Source organism: Carassius gibelio, chromosome B3 (genome assembly GCF_023724105.1).
Source record: "Carassius gibelio isolate Cgi1373 ecotype wild population from Czech Republic chromosome B3, carGib1.2-hapl.c, whole genome shotgun sequence".
NCBI classification, from domain to species: domain Eukaryota; kingdom Metazoa; phylum Chordata; class Actinopteri; order Cypriniformes; family Cyprinidae; genus Carassius; species Carassius gibelio.
In genome coordinates this window covers 23432158-23447594 of record NC_068398.1, presented here as the reverse complement: position 1 = coordinate 23447594, position 15437 = coordinate 23432158, and the positions used below count along the sequence as shown (strand labels likewise).

The 15437-nt window shown below is 36.6% G+C and overlaps 1 protein-coding gene across 4 annotated transcripts; it reads left to right on the top strand.

The window, feature by feature from the left end:
• Positions 1-4915: 4915 nt before the first annotated feature.
• Positions 4916-15076, top strand: LOC127951809 (transmembrane channel-like protein 5). 4 transcript variants are annotated; one of them, XM_052549854.1, is made up of 18 exons: positions 4916-5055; positions 5141-5256; positions 5890-5992; positions 6081-6150; positions 6249-6503; positions 7636-7778; positions 8074-8221; positions 8300-8455; positions 8540-8709; positions 8805-8880; positions 9594-9691; positions 12289-12384; positions 12473-12548; positions 12629-12762; positions 13598-13762; positions 13859-13937; positions 14059-14142; positions 14517-15076. In XM_052549854.1, the coding sequence occupies exons 2-18, from the start codon at positions 5166-5168 to the stop codon at positions 14577-14579; spliced, it is 2007 nt and encodes a 668-aa protein (XP_052405814.1). In that variant the 5' UTR covers positions 4916-5055; positions 5141-5165; the 3' UTR covers positions 14580-15076. The 4 variants fall into 4 exon arrangements, with proteins under 4 accessions (XP_052405814.1, XP_052405815.1, XP_052405813.1 ...); XM_052549853.1 differs by having other exon boundaries at positions 4939-5256; XM_052549856.1 differs by lacking the exon at positions 5890-5992 and having other exon boundaries at positions 4940-5256.
• Positions 15077-15437: the final 361 nt, after the last annotated feature.

The following is a 15437-nucleotide window of genomic DNA, read 5'->3' as shown; positions in this document are numbered from 1 at the left end:
TGAGATGATTCGAGCTTTGTGACATGGTGCATTATCCTGCTGGAAGTAGCCATCAGAAGATGGGTACACTGTAGTCATATAGCGATGGACATGGTTAGAAACAATACTCAGGTAGGTTGTGGTGTTTAAACGATCCTCAATTGGTAGTAAAGGGCCCAAAGTGTGCCATGAAAATATCCCCCACACCATAACACCATCACCACCAGCCTGCTGCTGTAGTCCATCTGCTTCAGGGTTCGACGTGTTGTGCGTTCAGAAACTGTATTCTGAATACCTTGGTTGTAACGAATGGTTATTTGAGTTACTGTTGCCTTTCTTTCTTCTCTAACCAGTCTGTCCACCTCTGACATCAACCAGGCATTTTCGTCCACACAACTGCCGCTCACTGGATAGTTTCTCTTTTTCAGACCTTGTCTGTAAACCCTAGAGATGGTTATGTGTGAAAATCAAAGGCAGATCAGCAGTTTTTGAAATACTCAGACCAGCCCGTCTGGCACCAACAACCATTTCATGTTCAAAGTCACTTAAATCCCCTTTGTTCCCCATTCTGATGCTCGGTTTGAACTTCAACAAGTCGTCTTCACAACATCTAGACGTCTAAATGCATTGAGCTGCTGCAATGTGATTGGCTGATTAGCAATTTGTGTTACCAAGCAATTGAACACATTTACCTAATAAAGTGGTCGGTGAGTGTAAAAAAAAAAAAATAAAAAAAAAAAAGAAAAGAAAAAAAAATAAAAAATATATATATATATATATATATATATATATATATATATATATATATATATATATATATATATATATATATATATATATATATATATACAATTTAAAATACAGTTTATTTCAGTTACAAAAAGCTGAATTTTAAGCATCATTACTCCAGTCTTCAGTGTAAATAATACATAAATTATTTTTTAAGTATATTAAAATATAAAACAATTATTTTTAATTGTAATAATATTTCACAATATTTCATTTATTTTCTGTATTTTTTTAATCAAATAAATGCAGCCTTGATGAGCGTAACAGACATCTTTAAAAAACATTAAACATACTAATTCCAAACTTTTGAACAGCAGTATACAGTGTGTGTATATATATATATATGTATGTATGTATGTATCTATGTATGTATGTGTGTGTGTGTGTGTGTGTGTATGTATACTACTATATATATCAGTAATGTACTATTAATCAGATACTATAATAATTTTTTTTATTATATTTTGTATTTTTGTATGTTTCAGTAAATTTTGTTATATGCTTTTGTCATTTTTAGCAGTTTTGTTTTAACATTTCTATTTAGCTTTCATTTGTTTTTCGTTTCCATTATAGACAATATTTAGAATTTTTCATCTAATATTTATATTTTACTTCAATTACGGAATTTTACTTTAGTTTAAGTCAACAATAAAAACAATGCATTGTTCTGACATATATATTTTTAACCAGGGGTCATGTGAGAGTCACTGCCTGTGCCCAATAAAAGAGCTGACGGACAATAGCCAACAAATGAGTGGAGTACCCAGGCGATGGAAGAGGCCATGACATCATTTAATGATGCCAAGATATTCATCCTTGACTCGCATCTCATTGCAGTGACAGAGTTTGTTCCCTCACCTTCATCCTGACTGACACACAGTACTATTTGGTTCAGATTTAGAGGCACGACCCTCCTCTCTCTGCTACAGAGGCAGTGGATACAATTACCCATTCTGATCGGGTTTCACTGCACTAGAATAATCCTCGCCATTATTGCCATAAATATTTCATGAATCATTTTGACAGAATGAAAGAGTCACTGAGGCCTCATATTAATCCGATGATGTTTTATTTTCGGGGGGTTTTCACCCTCCAGTCCTGTCACCATAACGACCCCCCATTCTTATCAGTCCCTGCCACTGTCTAACATTGTTTACATCTTCATCAACAAAATGTGACTGGTTGCTAAGTGGCACATGGCCCGTGGCCTCGTCTGCCCCCAGCGTCACCCCTGCCCCGAACGGTCACTGAGCTTGGCACATTTCAGCCGTCTCCCAGAAGCAAATGACATTTGTCACAGCCGTGACCCCTTGCTGCAACGATCGACTGAAAGCGTGTCGAAGGAGCACAGTGGTATTGGCTCAAACCCATGCAGCTATTTCTACAAATACGTCTGAGTGCAGCAGGGTCAGCGTGATTCATTCCTAGTGATACTAAACTAACTCACATGACATTCAGCTGAGGGGAATCTCTGGGTCGGCAGGATTTGTTGCTTTGCCCTGGCCTGTGCCATGGATCTACATACCTGGATATACTGTATACCTTGCACATGATGCTGTGAGGCACGTCGAGTGGCACATCCTTCAGGGCACGCTGACTAGTGTGAAAAGCCGTCATGTGTTGGTGTGAATGGCTTGCCCTTGGACAGGCACGTTACTCAGGTCAGACACATCACACAGCTGCGCTCCGGATTCTAGCAGGGTCTGGATTCGCAGCTGAAAGGTTCATACCAGTTAATTGGCCCTTGCTCAAGCCTGCGAATCACATGTCGGACTAATACTGTCAGCTGCAAGAATACACAGCCACCCTAAAAGAGATACGGAGGGTCAGATGAGTGTGGAATTAAAACATTGGAATTTTCTGGGCAAAAGTAATGATACAATTACAATAACATGATTCTCAGAACCATAAGCCAGAGCTGATGTAACATTATAGGATTTCAGTGTATGTTTAATTTGAACAAAAAGCATTAAAAGTAATGAACACTATCCAATCTCTCTGCCCGATCTCCTCATTGCAAAATCAATGAATGCGCATTGTACTTTAAAGACAATTCAGAAAAGAGCTATGATAATAATTCGTCATTAAACATACAATATCCCAAGTATATTTTAAAACAATTTCAATGAAGCCTTCACGTATTATCATGAATTATGCAGGGCATACTGTTAACCAGGATTATTAGTACTCCTCTTTTTTCTTCTTCAATATTTTAGCCCTGCTGAAAGGAAGAAAAGGCATTGATTATCCAGGCCATCTTCATGAAATCTAGAGTGAACATTTTTATTTTGACCCCATTATCTTTTTCAACGGTATAATTGCTCTGCCTGTGTCAGAAACTGTCATTAGGAGTGACCCCAACTAAAAGCATTCATACACTTAGAGCTTTTCCACATTCAGCTGTTATGACTACATTTAAACTTATTAAAGAAATAATAAAAAGCGATTTCACTTTTATAAATGTCTGCTATATCTTTTGCAGCAGCAGAGGTCTGACAAAACTTTTGGGTGAAAAAAAGAAAAAAGATGAATGTTCAAATACTGCCATCTACTGCCTGATGTGTGCTGTAGCATCATTTGGACTGGTTTTCTCTTCTTTCTCTTCATTTTTTTTTTTTTTTTTTTTTTTTGAAAGGTGATGCTTTGTGACGTTTTCGTGGTGTTTTCATATGTTTTATTATAGGCTAGGATAGGATAGCGTTTACTTACCTGTCATATACCGAGAATATCCATAATAGTTAAATATGTCAATTAAAATTCCGATTAGACTTCACGACAAAGAAAATAGAAATGGTGGCGATTTAGATTTACCCAGTGATTCGAGAAAAAAAAATGCTTTCTCCAAAAAGAATCGTTCAGTGAGGTGTTATGAGCAAAAGTCATTTGTTGGTTGTTTCCATTCTGCCCTCTTGTGTTCTCTGTGCATGTTTGTTTCAGATGGGCGGTTCCTGGAGATAATTAATTGGAGGCTGCGATTGGTTCTCCTCTTCACCTGATCCAGATATAAGGACTGCCCCAAACACTCAGTAGGGGCCATGATTGTGCCATCGCGTGTGACTCCATAGTTTGCCGTTTGCCTTGTTATTGTTGTTTGTTCGAATTTGAGTGTCTTACCAGAGAGATAGTGTGTTGGTGAATAAGATTGCGATTGTGTTCTGTGATAATTATATTGTATTGTTTTTTTTTCTTTGTTTAAATTCTGTGATATTCCCGGTTAACTTGACCTAAGCCTGTTGTAAATTGTTTGCTGTTAACTTGTGTGTGTGTGTGTGTGTGTGTGTGTGTGTGTGTATATATATATATATATATATATATATATATATATATATATATATATATATATATATATATATATATATATATATATATATATATCTCTATCTTGTAAACATTTTGTTGATCTTTAGTTTTTGTTAAGTTGAGGGACGTAGGGGGTTAGACGCCATTTTATTTTGATATCACTTTTCCCATTGTTTTGGGTTTAGGGAGTCAGGTAAGTTGAATCTGTATTTTATTTCTTTTGGTTTCTTTAATTTTGATTTAGGAAGTGTAGAGGGTTAACAGAGGACTTTTTGTTTGTTATTTTGGCCTTGTCTGCCCCTGACGCTAAGTCCCAACTTGTAAATAAAATATTGTTTATTCAACCTCTGGTTCAGAGTCAGACTCTCATCCTTTTCCTGTCACGGCTGACCCCTAGCGGTCGTAACAGAGGCTTTTGTGCAGGCCACATTGGGAGTCTATGTTGTACAGTTTTTTGTGTGTTTTGTTTGTCATTTAATCATTAATGTTATAAATGTTGGTAAGGACAATCTATCTAGCCTACAAGGAGAAACCAGTTTAAGCATTCATAAATTTTTTCCATTTCGTGAAAACAAGGCAAATATATAATGTTTTTGTGTTTCATTTTGGACGTCACATGACAGGGATGACAAATCAGCCTGTATTGGTCCCAATGTGAAAGATTTAACCAAGACAAGTTTTTCTTATGTCGTTAACCCTAAATTACAACTTCCTTCCAAGAATGATGCACCTTTGCATCCTATCAAAAAGAAACAACATAAATTGTTCAGTATGTGTCATCATTATATTGCTGCTGACGAGTTAATGAATAACTAATTCCTTTTTAAATGTAACACAACACTGGCCACAGAGATCCTCCTGCTTAGTATTTGGTTGGTGAAACCTGTCACCCGGACAACACGACACAAAGATAAAATGAGATACAGCCCACTTGTAGGCTACATTGTATCCTACAATTAAACCATAACTTCCTTGTTCCTCAGTGAGGTCAGCAAACCCAGCACTCTGTTATTCCTGGAACATATACACACACATGCAACATCTAAAAGGAGTTTATTTCTTCTCTATCAAGACACATCTATGATCAAAACAGCAGGATGAGGAGGATGAGTGTCTTCCCACAGCATGACACTGCTCTGGGAAACCTGGGACTTACTGCGAATGAAATCCGACAGGAAACTGAAAACAGTAGGTCATGTTTTACACAATCTATACAGCTTTAACGCAGCGTAAGTTGCTAAATACATGAATGTAAATATATTTACACACACACACTCAAAGGTTTGGTGTAGTAAGGTTTTATTTTTTTGAAATGCTCACCAGAACTCCATTTATTTATTTATTTATTTATTTAAAAAGTCAAAGAAAAAAACTGTAAACTGTCAAATATATTATTACAATTTCCTTTAAAATGTAATTGACTCCTGTGATAAAATCTTCAGTCTTCTGTCACATGATCCTAGAGAAATCATTCTGATTTGGTGTTCATAAAAACATTTCTAGTTATTATCAGTGTTGGAAACGGTTGTGCTGCATAACATTTTTGTGAAAATCAAAAAACATTGGTTTCTCAGGAAAGTCCGAAAGAACAATATTAAAAATAGAATCTTCTGTATTAATATAAACATCTTTATTGACACTTTTAAATGTGTCCTTGCTGAATAAATGTATTGTCTTCTTTTAGTAGTAGTAGTATATAAATATGATGTGTGTGTATATATATATATATATATATATATATATATATATATATATATATATATATTGTATTCTCTACATGATTCAGTTTTAGATGTGAACTAACTGAAGTTGTGATCCCAGATACATCTGAACTGGTCTCTGACCTGGTTAACCTGTCAGCTGGAGCCAGATTTGAAGCCATACGATCATTACATGTGCCATTTAATGAGAAGAAAACAATTAGGTTAACATCTGTTATGATTATACATTCATGCAATATTTCCCACAATCCTAACTTTTATCTAAAGGTGAACTTGTACTTGTCTCAACAGGAACAGAGTGAACTCTGTCAAACTCTCAAAGACCATCCTCGCTGCAGACTGTGGTCAACAGGTGTCTCGGGTACAAAGATAAATGCAGTTTTTAAATACAGATGTGTCATGATCAAGTTTCTAAACATGCTTCTTGATATTTTTGGTCAAATAAGCCCCCTCTTCCAGTCTTTCCGCAGATTTCGTGTCAGCTTGGCATCAGCCATGCAGCATTTGGTTATCTGGCAGGACACTCTGAAGGAGATCGGCGGCAGGTTTGGCACTTCTGTCCTCTCCTACTTCTTGTTCCTTAAATGGCTGTTGCAGTTCAACCTCTTCTCCCTCATCATCAACTTCTGCTTCATCACAATCCCACAAATTGTGCATGCGCCCAATATCAGCAGCATCACAGGCTTCAGAGGACTTGAACTCCTCACTGGGGTGGTGAGTCCAAATATAACAATGAACACTTTACAAAAAGGTTTAATTTGTTATTACACATAAGCAAGTGCATTAGCATGCACTAACAGGAAGCATTTACAGCACTGTTTCAGGTAAATGATTGTATAAATATTCATTGTCAATGTATGCTTGCCCATAATAGATTAACCTTAATTTATACAGCTTTAAAAGTTAAAACTATATTACCACGTATGTATGTAGAGATTCTCTTTATTCTATAGTAAATGCAGTAAAAATATTAAGAACACGTTAATTAATGCATTGGCTTATCTTCAAGGAACAGTTCACCCAAAAATGTGTGCTAAAAAATGACCCTCAGGCTATCCAAGATATAGACAAATATGTTTCTTCTTCGGAACAGATTTGGAGAAATTTAGCATTACATCACTTGCTCACCAGTGGATCCTCTGGGGTGAATGGGTGCCGTCAGAATGAGAGACCAAACAGTGATAAAAACCTTACGATGATCCACACTCTAGTCCATCAGTGTAATGTGAAGTGAAAAGCTGTGTGTTTGTAAGAAACAAATACATCATTAAGACATTTTTACTTTAAATCATCATGTCTGACCAAAATACCCTAATCCATAATCCATAATGCTTTCTCCAGTGAAAAAAGTCCTCTCACATCAAGATTTACAAACATTTTTGCTTGAAAACTGTGCTTGATTTATGGAGAAAGAATTGTTATGAATAGCCAACTTGAATTTTAGCTGGAAACAACGTCTGAATGTGAAAATGTCTTGATGGATTCATTTTTTTTTTTACAAACAGGCAGCTTTTCACTTTAGATTACATTAATTGAAGGACTTTTACTTCACAAGATGTTGACTCATGAACTGGAGTCACGTGGCTTTCTTGTGGATTATTGTGATGGTTTTTATCAGCTGTTAGGACTCTCAATCTGACGGCACCCATTGACTGCAGAAGACCCACTGGTGAGCAAGTGATGTAAATTTCTCCAGATCTTCAGAAACAAACTCATCTTGGATGGATTTAGAGTAAGTGAATTTTCAGTTTTGGGAGGAGAATTCATTTAAATAAATCATCCTAATTGTCAAATGTTCATCAAACAAAACTTTGGTTTTATTAACTGCCAATACCTCTGTCGACAGGGTTATTTCAACAAGACTGTCTTGTTCTATGGTGGTTACAATGGTGAAGTGATCGTATCCAAACCAGCCTACAACATGCAGTTGGCCTATTTTTTCACCATAGCTGCGTATCTGGTGCTGTGTGGGGTGTCTCTTATCTACAGGTAACAGGCCTTTACAGCATACAAGCAATACAAAGGCTTGTTTTGTAGCTAGATCACTTCCTGTTGAGCATTTACACATTTTCCCATGACCTCACATATGGGATATTTGCCATTTGAAAGCCATATAGAAATAACGAACATTCAAGTCAATGGCTGATTGTTGATGTTTGAATATTTACATACTGGAACTCAAAGGTCACCATATGAATAGAAGTAACGAATGATGCAATAAACTACCATTTCAATGCCAGAAAGGAATGTAAAAAGATGTGTTTTTCTTTTCCCCCCTCCTCAGCACGTCCAGATCCTTTCAGAAGAACTTTGCGTTAGAGACAGGACCTGTCTCTGGAGGAGCATGGCGTCTCCTGTGCAGCTGGGATTTCAGTGTGGTCAATGAAAAAGCCATACAGTACAACAAGAACAATCTCGCCATTCAGCTGAAGGTTCATACCTGTTCGTATCTTCTTCTAGATGTCGTCCCTTTTCTGTTTCCATTGGCTCATTTTGCACATGTCCTCTAGGAGTCCTTATCAGAAAGGTTACAGGAGAAAAACAAAATGTCTCGGTCTGACAGAATAAAGCATCTGTCTCTTCACCTTCTGGCCTGGCTACTCTCTTTAGGACTTGCCCTAGGATCTTGTGCAGGCATCTACTTCTTGGGGACGAATCGAGAACTGGTAAGTTCATTTACATTGTAATAATATAAGAAAAATATGTATTTTGCATGCATTTCACTCTCCCGTGCCTAAATTTTGCTGCAGGCCTTCAGTTTCAGTCACGATCCAAGTGATTTAGGGGCTGAGGCATCTACTCTGCTTCTGCCTGTGGTCGTGTCGCTCTTCAACCTGATCGTGCCTCTTCTCTACTCTCTCATCAGCAAAATAGAGAGCTACTCCAACCCCCGCGCAAAGATCTACATCAGCATTGTGAGGTGGGATCATTGTTTCGTTGCCTTGCCAGAAGCATCAGATTTCCATTGCTAACAATATCAGGTGACCTTGCCTTTATCGTTTGTTTTGTTCATAGAACTGTTATTCTGAAGATGTCCATTCTTGGAATCCTTTGCTTTTATTGGCTGAGCTTCGTTCCCACCAATATCTCAGTAGGTGCACAAAGGCCCCATTTACACTGCATGGTTCAAGTGACCCAATTCCAATTTTTCCTCTCATGTGGCACAGATCGGATATGACCGGTGAACGTGTAAGCAGGAAAAAAACGCATGGATTCCGATGAATTCTCATTCATATGTGGTAATAAATCGGATATGTATCGGATACGTGCATTTGCGTGTGCCATGTAAGCAGACAAATCAGATATTCCCCAGTAAATGCAAGTCATACGTCTTTAAAAAAATCAACTCAGGTGGACACCACCAGCTGAGATCACGTGACTTATTACAGGAGCTAAATTCGCCCAGGCTGCAACAAGGGCTCCTCTTTTTTCTCCTACCGTATGAGACCAATGTTTTGCTGACTTTTTTGTTGACTTTTCAAATTATTGTGGAAAGCAAAACACTGTATAATTTTATTTGCATCTGCATCCTTTGTATTTCGTGCTGTTTTACTTCCTTTTCCGGGTCAGAACGTCTACGTTTGGTAGTTTCAGCAGTGTATAGTGTAAATGCAAAAAACGGATACGGGACACTTTTAAAAGATGATGTAAGCGGGTCGTCAAATAAATCGGATATAGTCCGAAAATCGGATTTGGACATCAAGACCTGCAGTGTAAATGCAGCCTAAGAGTTCAGTTTATTATGGGTTTCTAGCAAAGGTTGGTTATGTGTCTCTTTATTCAAATGTTATCTTTTTGTTCAAGTGTTGGGAGTCCTTTGTTGGGCAGAGCGTGTATCGACTGCTGATAATTGACTTCATATTCTGTCTACTTGGCATTTTCTTTGGGGAATTCCTACGCAAGTGAGTCAAACACAGCAAGTCAAGTACATTTTGGCTGTTGAAGTAGGACTGCAAAAACCAGATAACCATAGTGGACAATGTCTACATTGAACCTATAGCATAAACACATCTGCTGCAACAGTGAAAAATATTTTCCAGCTTTAGTGTTGTTTCACAGTTTCCAAATAATGAACAGGCCACCTGTTCCAAAGTTTGGGATTGGTAAAATTTAAAAAAGAAAAAAATAATAAGTTAGGTTCCATATATGTGTGTGTGTGTGTGCGCGTATGTGTGTGTGTGTATATATATATAAAAAAAGATATATTACATATTACATATTATATATTACATTACATTATACATTTATTCATTTAGCAGACGCTTTTATCCAAAGCGACTTGCAGATGAAGACAGTGGTAGCAATCAAAATCAACAAAAAGAGCAATGATATATAAATGCTATAACAAGTCTCATTTAGGTTAACAGTACACGTAGCATGGGATTTTAAATAATATAATAAATAAAAAGAAAACAGATAGAATAAAAAATAAAAGAATAGAGCAAACTAGTTAGAGGTCTTTGCACATTGCACATATATATATATATATACACCCGAATTTTATAGTCGCACTGGACTATAAGTTGCATTTATTTTGAACCAAGAACCAAGAGAAAACATTACCGTCTACAGCCGCGAGAGGGCGCTCTGTGAATTCAAGTATATTGTGTTTACAGAAGAAGAAGACATATTGAATACAATGGCGGGCGAAGAGGAAAAATTATGCGAACTTATACGTATTCATCCACATTTATACGATAGTTCATCAGCAACAGAATACACTCCTCTTCAGTTTCCATTGTGATCTCAATATCACGCGACCCGAGTCTACTAATATCACCCGACTCTACTACCCCCTGTTAAGTGAGCGGTGTATTGCAAACACGCATCACCCGTGACGCTTGTGTTCACGGTTTAGACTATGAAAGGGAGCGCGTCGCTCGCGTTGCTTGCTCGCGTTTCTCGCGTTGACTATGAAATGGCCCTTATATTCCGGAAAATACGGTGTATTTGTGTGTGTATGTGTGTGTATTATTTCTGTGTTGGTAAAAGCTGAATTTTCAGCATCATTACTCCAGTCTTCAGTGACACATGATCCTTCAGAAATCATTCTGATATGATGATTTGCTGCTCGAGAAACATTTATTATTACTATTATAAGTGGAAACAGACATAATTTTTTTCAGGATTCTAAATACAAAGTTCAAACAAATAGTATTGATGTAAAATAAAATTATTTTGTGAAGTTTTAAAGATATATTACATATTACATATTATATATTACATTACATTATACATTTATTCATTTAGCAGACGCTTTTATCCAAAGCGACTTGCAGATGAAGACAGTGGTAGCAATCAAAATCAACAAAAAGAGCAATGATATATAAATGCTATAACAAGTCTCATTTAGGTTAACAGTACACGTAGCATGGGATTTTAAATAATATAATAAATAAAAAGAAAACAGATAGAATAAAAAATAAAAGAATAGAGCAAACTAGTTAGAGGTCTTTGCACATTCACACACACATACATATACAATTGCATAATAAATGAAAAGAAAATAGAATACAAAAAGATTAGAAAGGTAGTTCGATTTTTTAAAGAATAGAATTAGAATAGTGAGTGTTAAAGTTAGAGGGTCAAACAAAGATGGAAGAGATGGGTTTTAAGCCGATTCTTGAAGATGGCTAAGGACTCAGCTGCTCAGATTGAGTTGGGAACGTGATTCCACCAGAAGGGAACATTTAATTTAAAAGTCCATAAAAGTGACTTTGTGATTCTTTGGGATGGCACAATCAAGCGACGTTCACTTGCAGAATGAAAGCTTCTAGAGGCACATAAGTCTGAAGTAATACATTTAGGTAAACGGGTGCAGAGCCAGTGGAAGTTTTGTAGGCAAACATCAATGCTTTGAATTTTATGCGAGCAGCTATTGGAAGCCAGTAAAAATTGATAAACAGAGGTGTGACATGTACTCTTTTTGGCTCATTAAAATTAATCTTGCTGCAGCGTTCTGAATTAATTGTAAAGGTTTGATAGAACTGGCTGGAAGACCTGCCAAGAGGGCATTGCAATAGTCCAGCCTGGACAGAACAAGAGCTTGAACAAGGAGTTGTGCAGCATGTTCCGAAATAAAGGGCTTGATCTTCTTGATGTTGAATAAAGCAAATCTGCAGGATCGGACAGATTATTTATTATATTTATTTATATATATATATATTATTATTTATTATATATTATTAAGATATATATTATTTTAATAACAATATATATTTTATATTTTATGATTATTTATATATATAAATCTTACTGACCCCAAACTTTGCAGCAAAGGTAATCTAGACTGTAAATATTATATTTGCCTTCTACTTTGTACTATAAATTCTGTTTTTACAGACTGATAAAAAAATAAATCATTCTAAGGAAATGGTTTACATTACAGTACTATTCATGTGCATACTGTGGATTATTATTTATGAAGAGTAATTACTGATTACACATGACACAGAATCAATAAATTCACTTTTATTTCACTTTTTCAAAATTGCCACAGTGTAATCGGAACCATGTGCATCCAGAGTCTCGGCGTCCCAGAGTTTGACATTGCTAGGAATGTACTTGATCTGATCTATGGCCAGACTCTGGCTTGGTAAGTCAATATCTGCATCTCTTCAGCCCCACACTTTGATATTCCTTCCAGCTGATTGTCTCTTTTATCTCTCTTCCTGTCTGCCCAGGATTGGAATTTACTTCTCCCCTCTACTTCCTGTAATGCAAGTCCTAAAATTGTTTATCATCTTTTACTTGAAAAAGGTAAGCAGCATTATATAATCGCTTTGTCCTTGCAGTCCAGATTATACTGCATGCTGTTAGTTTTATGGTTCTTGTTTCAGATCAGTCTGAGTATGAACTGTCAGCCTCCCAAACACACTGGCAGGGCCGCTCAGATACAAACGGTCTTCATTGCCCTACTCTTCTTCCCTTCGTTTGTGGGAGCGTTGTCCATGGTAGCATTCACAGTGTGGAGGTGTGACCCCTTCATTTATATTTTCAGTTTTGGTTCATAAGTTATCTACTTACCAAGTTACATTCAATTTGAACTTATCGTAAGCTGCTTTTCAGATGACAGACTAGAGAGCGGCACCAGTTAATATGTGACCCTGGAGCACAAAACCTTAAGACTTAAGTCGCTGGGGTATATTTGTAGCAGTAGGCAAACAAAAAAAAAAAAACATTGTACGGGTCAAAATTATTAAAAAAAAATACGCCAAAATTATTAGAATATTAAGTAAAGATCATGTTCCATGAAGATATTTTGTACATTTCCTACCATAAATATATCAAAACCTAATTTTTGATTAGTAATATGCATTGCTAAGAATTGATTTGGACAACTTCAAAGGTGATTTTCTCAGTATTTTGACTTTTTTGCACCCTCAGATTCCAGATTTTCAAACAGTTGTAGCTCGGCCAAATATTGTCCGATCCTAAGGGCACTCCAAGACGATGAAATAAGACAAACCAAGCATTAAAACAAAACAACTAATAATCAAGATATCGATGAAGCCTCTTCTTAAAGTGTAAATTCTGAACGTACAGTAGAAGAGAGATGTCAATGCCAAATTTACCAAATATATAATGGGAGTCCAAAAAAGTTTTTAAATCCCTATCCAGTAAAACCTTAACCTTTGGTCACGGGGGCCTTTGAATAGTGTTATGGACAAAGGGGGACCCTGCCATTAAAACGTTGAGAACCACTGCTCTAGTGCATTGTTTACATAGAAAAACCATTCAAAAGCACTGGGTCATAAAATGTATCTTGTGAACCGACCCTCATATGTTTTTTTCTGGTTTTCTTGAAGTCTGAAACCCTCAGATCAGTGTGGGCCCTTCCAGGGTCTCAACACCCCTTTCCACACCATTTTCAACTGGACTCATTCTTTGCCTGAAACCCACTGGGTCAGGTGGATATTTGAAAACATACTGAGAAGTGAACTCTTCTATTACCTGATTAGCCTCATCGTCCTGTAAGTCCAGTTTTACACCCAAATATATTTAAGAGAACCTTTTTTTTCCTGGGTGGATCTGAGACTTTCTGATCTTCTTTTATTCTCCTCTTTCAGAGTCATCACTTATTTTCTCTGGCAAATCACTCGGGGACGGAAAGAGCTCATCAAGACTCTGCGAGAGCAGATTGTGAATGTGAGTGCTGAGATCATACCTCACTCTCGAGTCCAGCGCACTTCAGTCTCATCAGAAACTACTATATATGGATAATAGTTTTAACCTCTCTGACTCCATTCTTCTTCCGTCTGCCTGTCAGGAAGGAAAGGACAAAGCATTTCTCTTGAATAAACTGCAAAATCTACAGAAGGAGAGAAGGGAAATGGCATCCTACAGACCTCAGGTGCTTATTCTCATGTGTTCTGTCTGTTCTGCTTCCTCCTTGCATCTAGTTGTCATTAGTAAAATGTTGTACTCAACAGAAAGAGAAACTTATTGCAATTGTGGAGATTTTAGCACAACAAAGACCAGAATAGGGCACCTGTCTAATGAAGATTACGACCACTTAACAGACAGGAAGATAGATTTATCCCTGACAGCAACATAGTGTCAGTCCAGATGTGGGCCGACACTTGTTGCTGTCTGGGACGCATCTCACCTGTTATGATGGTCTGTAAAAGCAGAAAAAAATCAGCTCTGCTTAAGTTGCTATTTTAAAGCCATTTTGCTCATTTGAAAGCATTTTGAAACATTCTGATCTTAATTTCTGTCATGTAGGACTTTGACCAGACCCCACATTTCAACCCAAACTGGATGAATACGCTGCCCATGGATATGTGAAATATATTCTTAAATGTATACTGTACTGTTTTTTTTTTTTTTCATTCAATAATGCGAGTATGACTTTAGCTGGATTAAGGCAATTAAAAACCTCTATTTACACGGTAGATTCGTAATCAGAGGATTGTCTTAATCATGTTAATATCGGAATATTGAGCGCGTTTACATGCACTTTATTAAGCCGAAAACGCATTGTTGCAAGTTGACTTGTTTCAAGCTTAATTTAACAACACAACTGACAAATGTATGGAATACTCGAATGCACAAATGATTATATTTTGACGTCCCTAATAACCTGATTTATGAAGTCATGTAAACGCAGCTTACTTGCATTGTCAGGTTTCTCATGTGCATGTAAACCGGGAAAACTGATTATTTTAATAAGCTGATTATTTGTGAGTTATAATCTTTGTGGCGTGCATGTAAACCTGCTCCGTGTTTTCTCTATGGAGTCTCACACATATCTGTGAAATAAATGAGGTGTCACAAATTAAGAAGGTGTTCTCAAGATTTGTTTGTGGCCATGTTTTATTCATTCATTCCCTTGTTTTAGTTCAGTATAACACTGTATTCATTTCTTCCCTTATTTGAGGTAAATCATGGCCATGTAGCACTGTTTAGTTTTCATTTATTTTTTTACTTTGTTAAATAATGGCCTTGACTAAAACAAGAAAACAAATATTAATAACTAATGCTCCATAATTTTCTCATAAGTAGAAAAAACACTGTACTGGTGAAAAACTAATATTTTACCCATAGTAATTTGATGTTTTTTTCCGTCAACACACATTCTGATACATCCTAATCATTTATTCTGATTAAAGTGAGATCGGTGTAAATATCAACAAATTAATATTT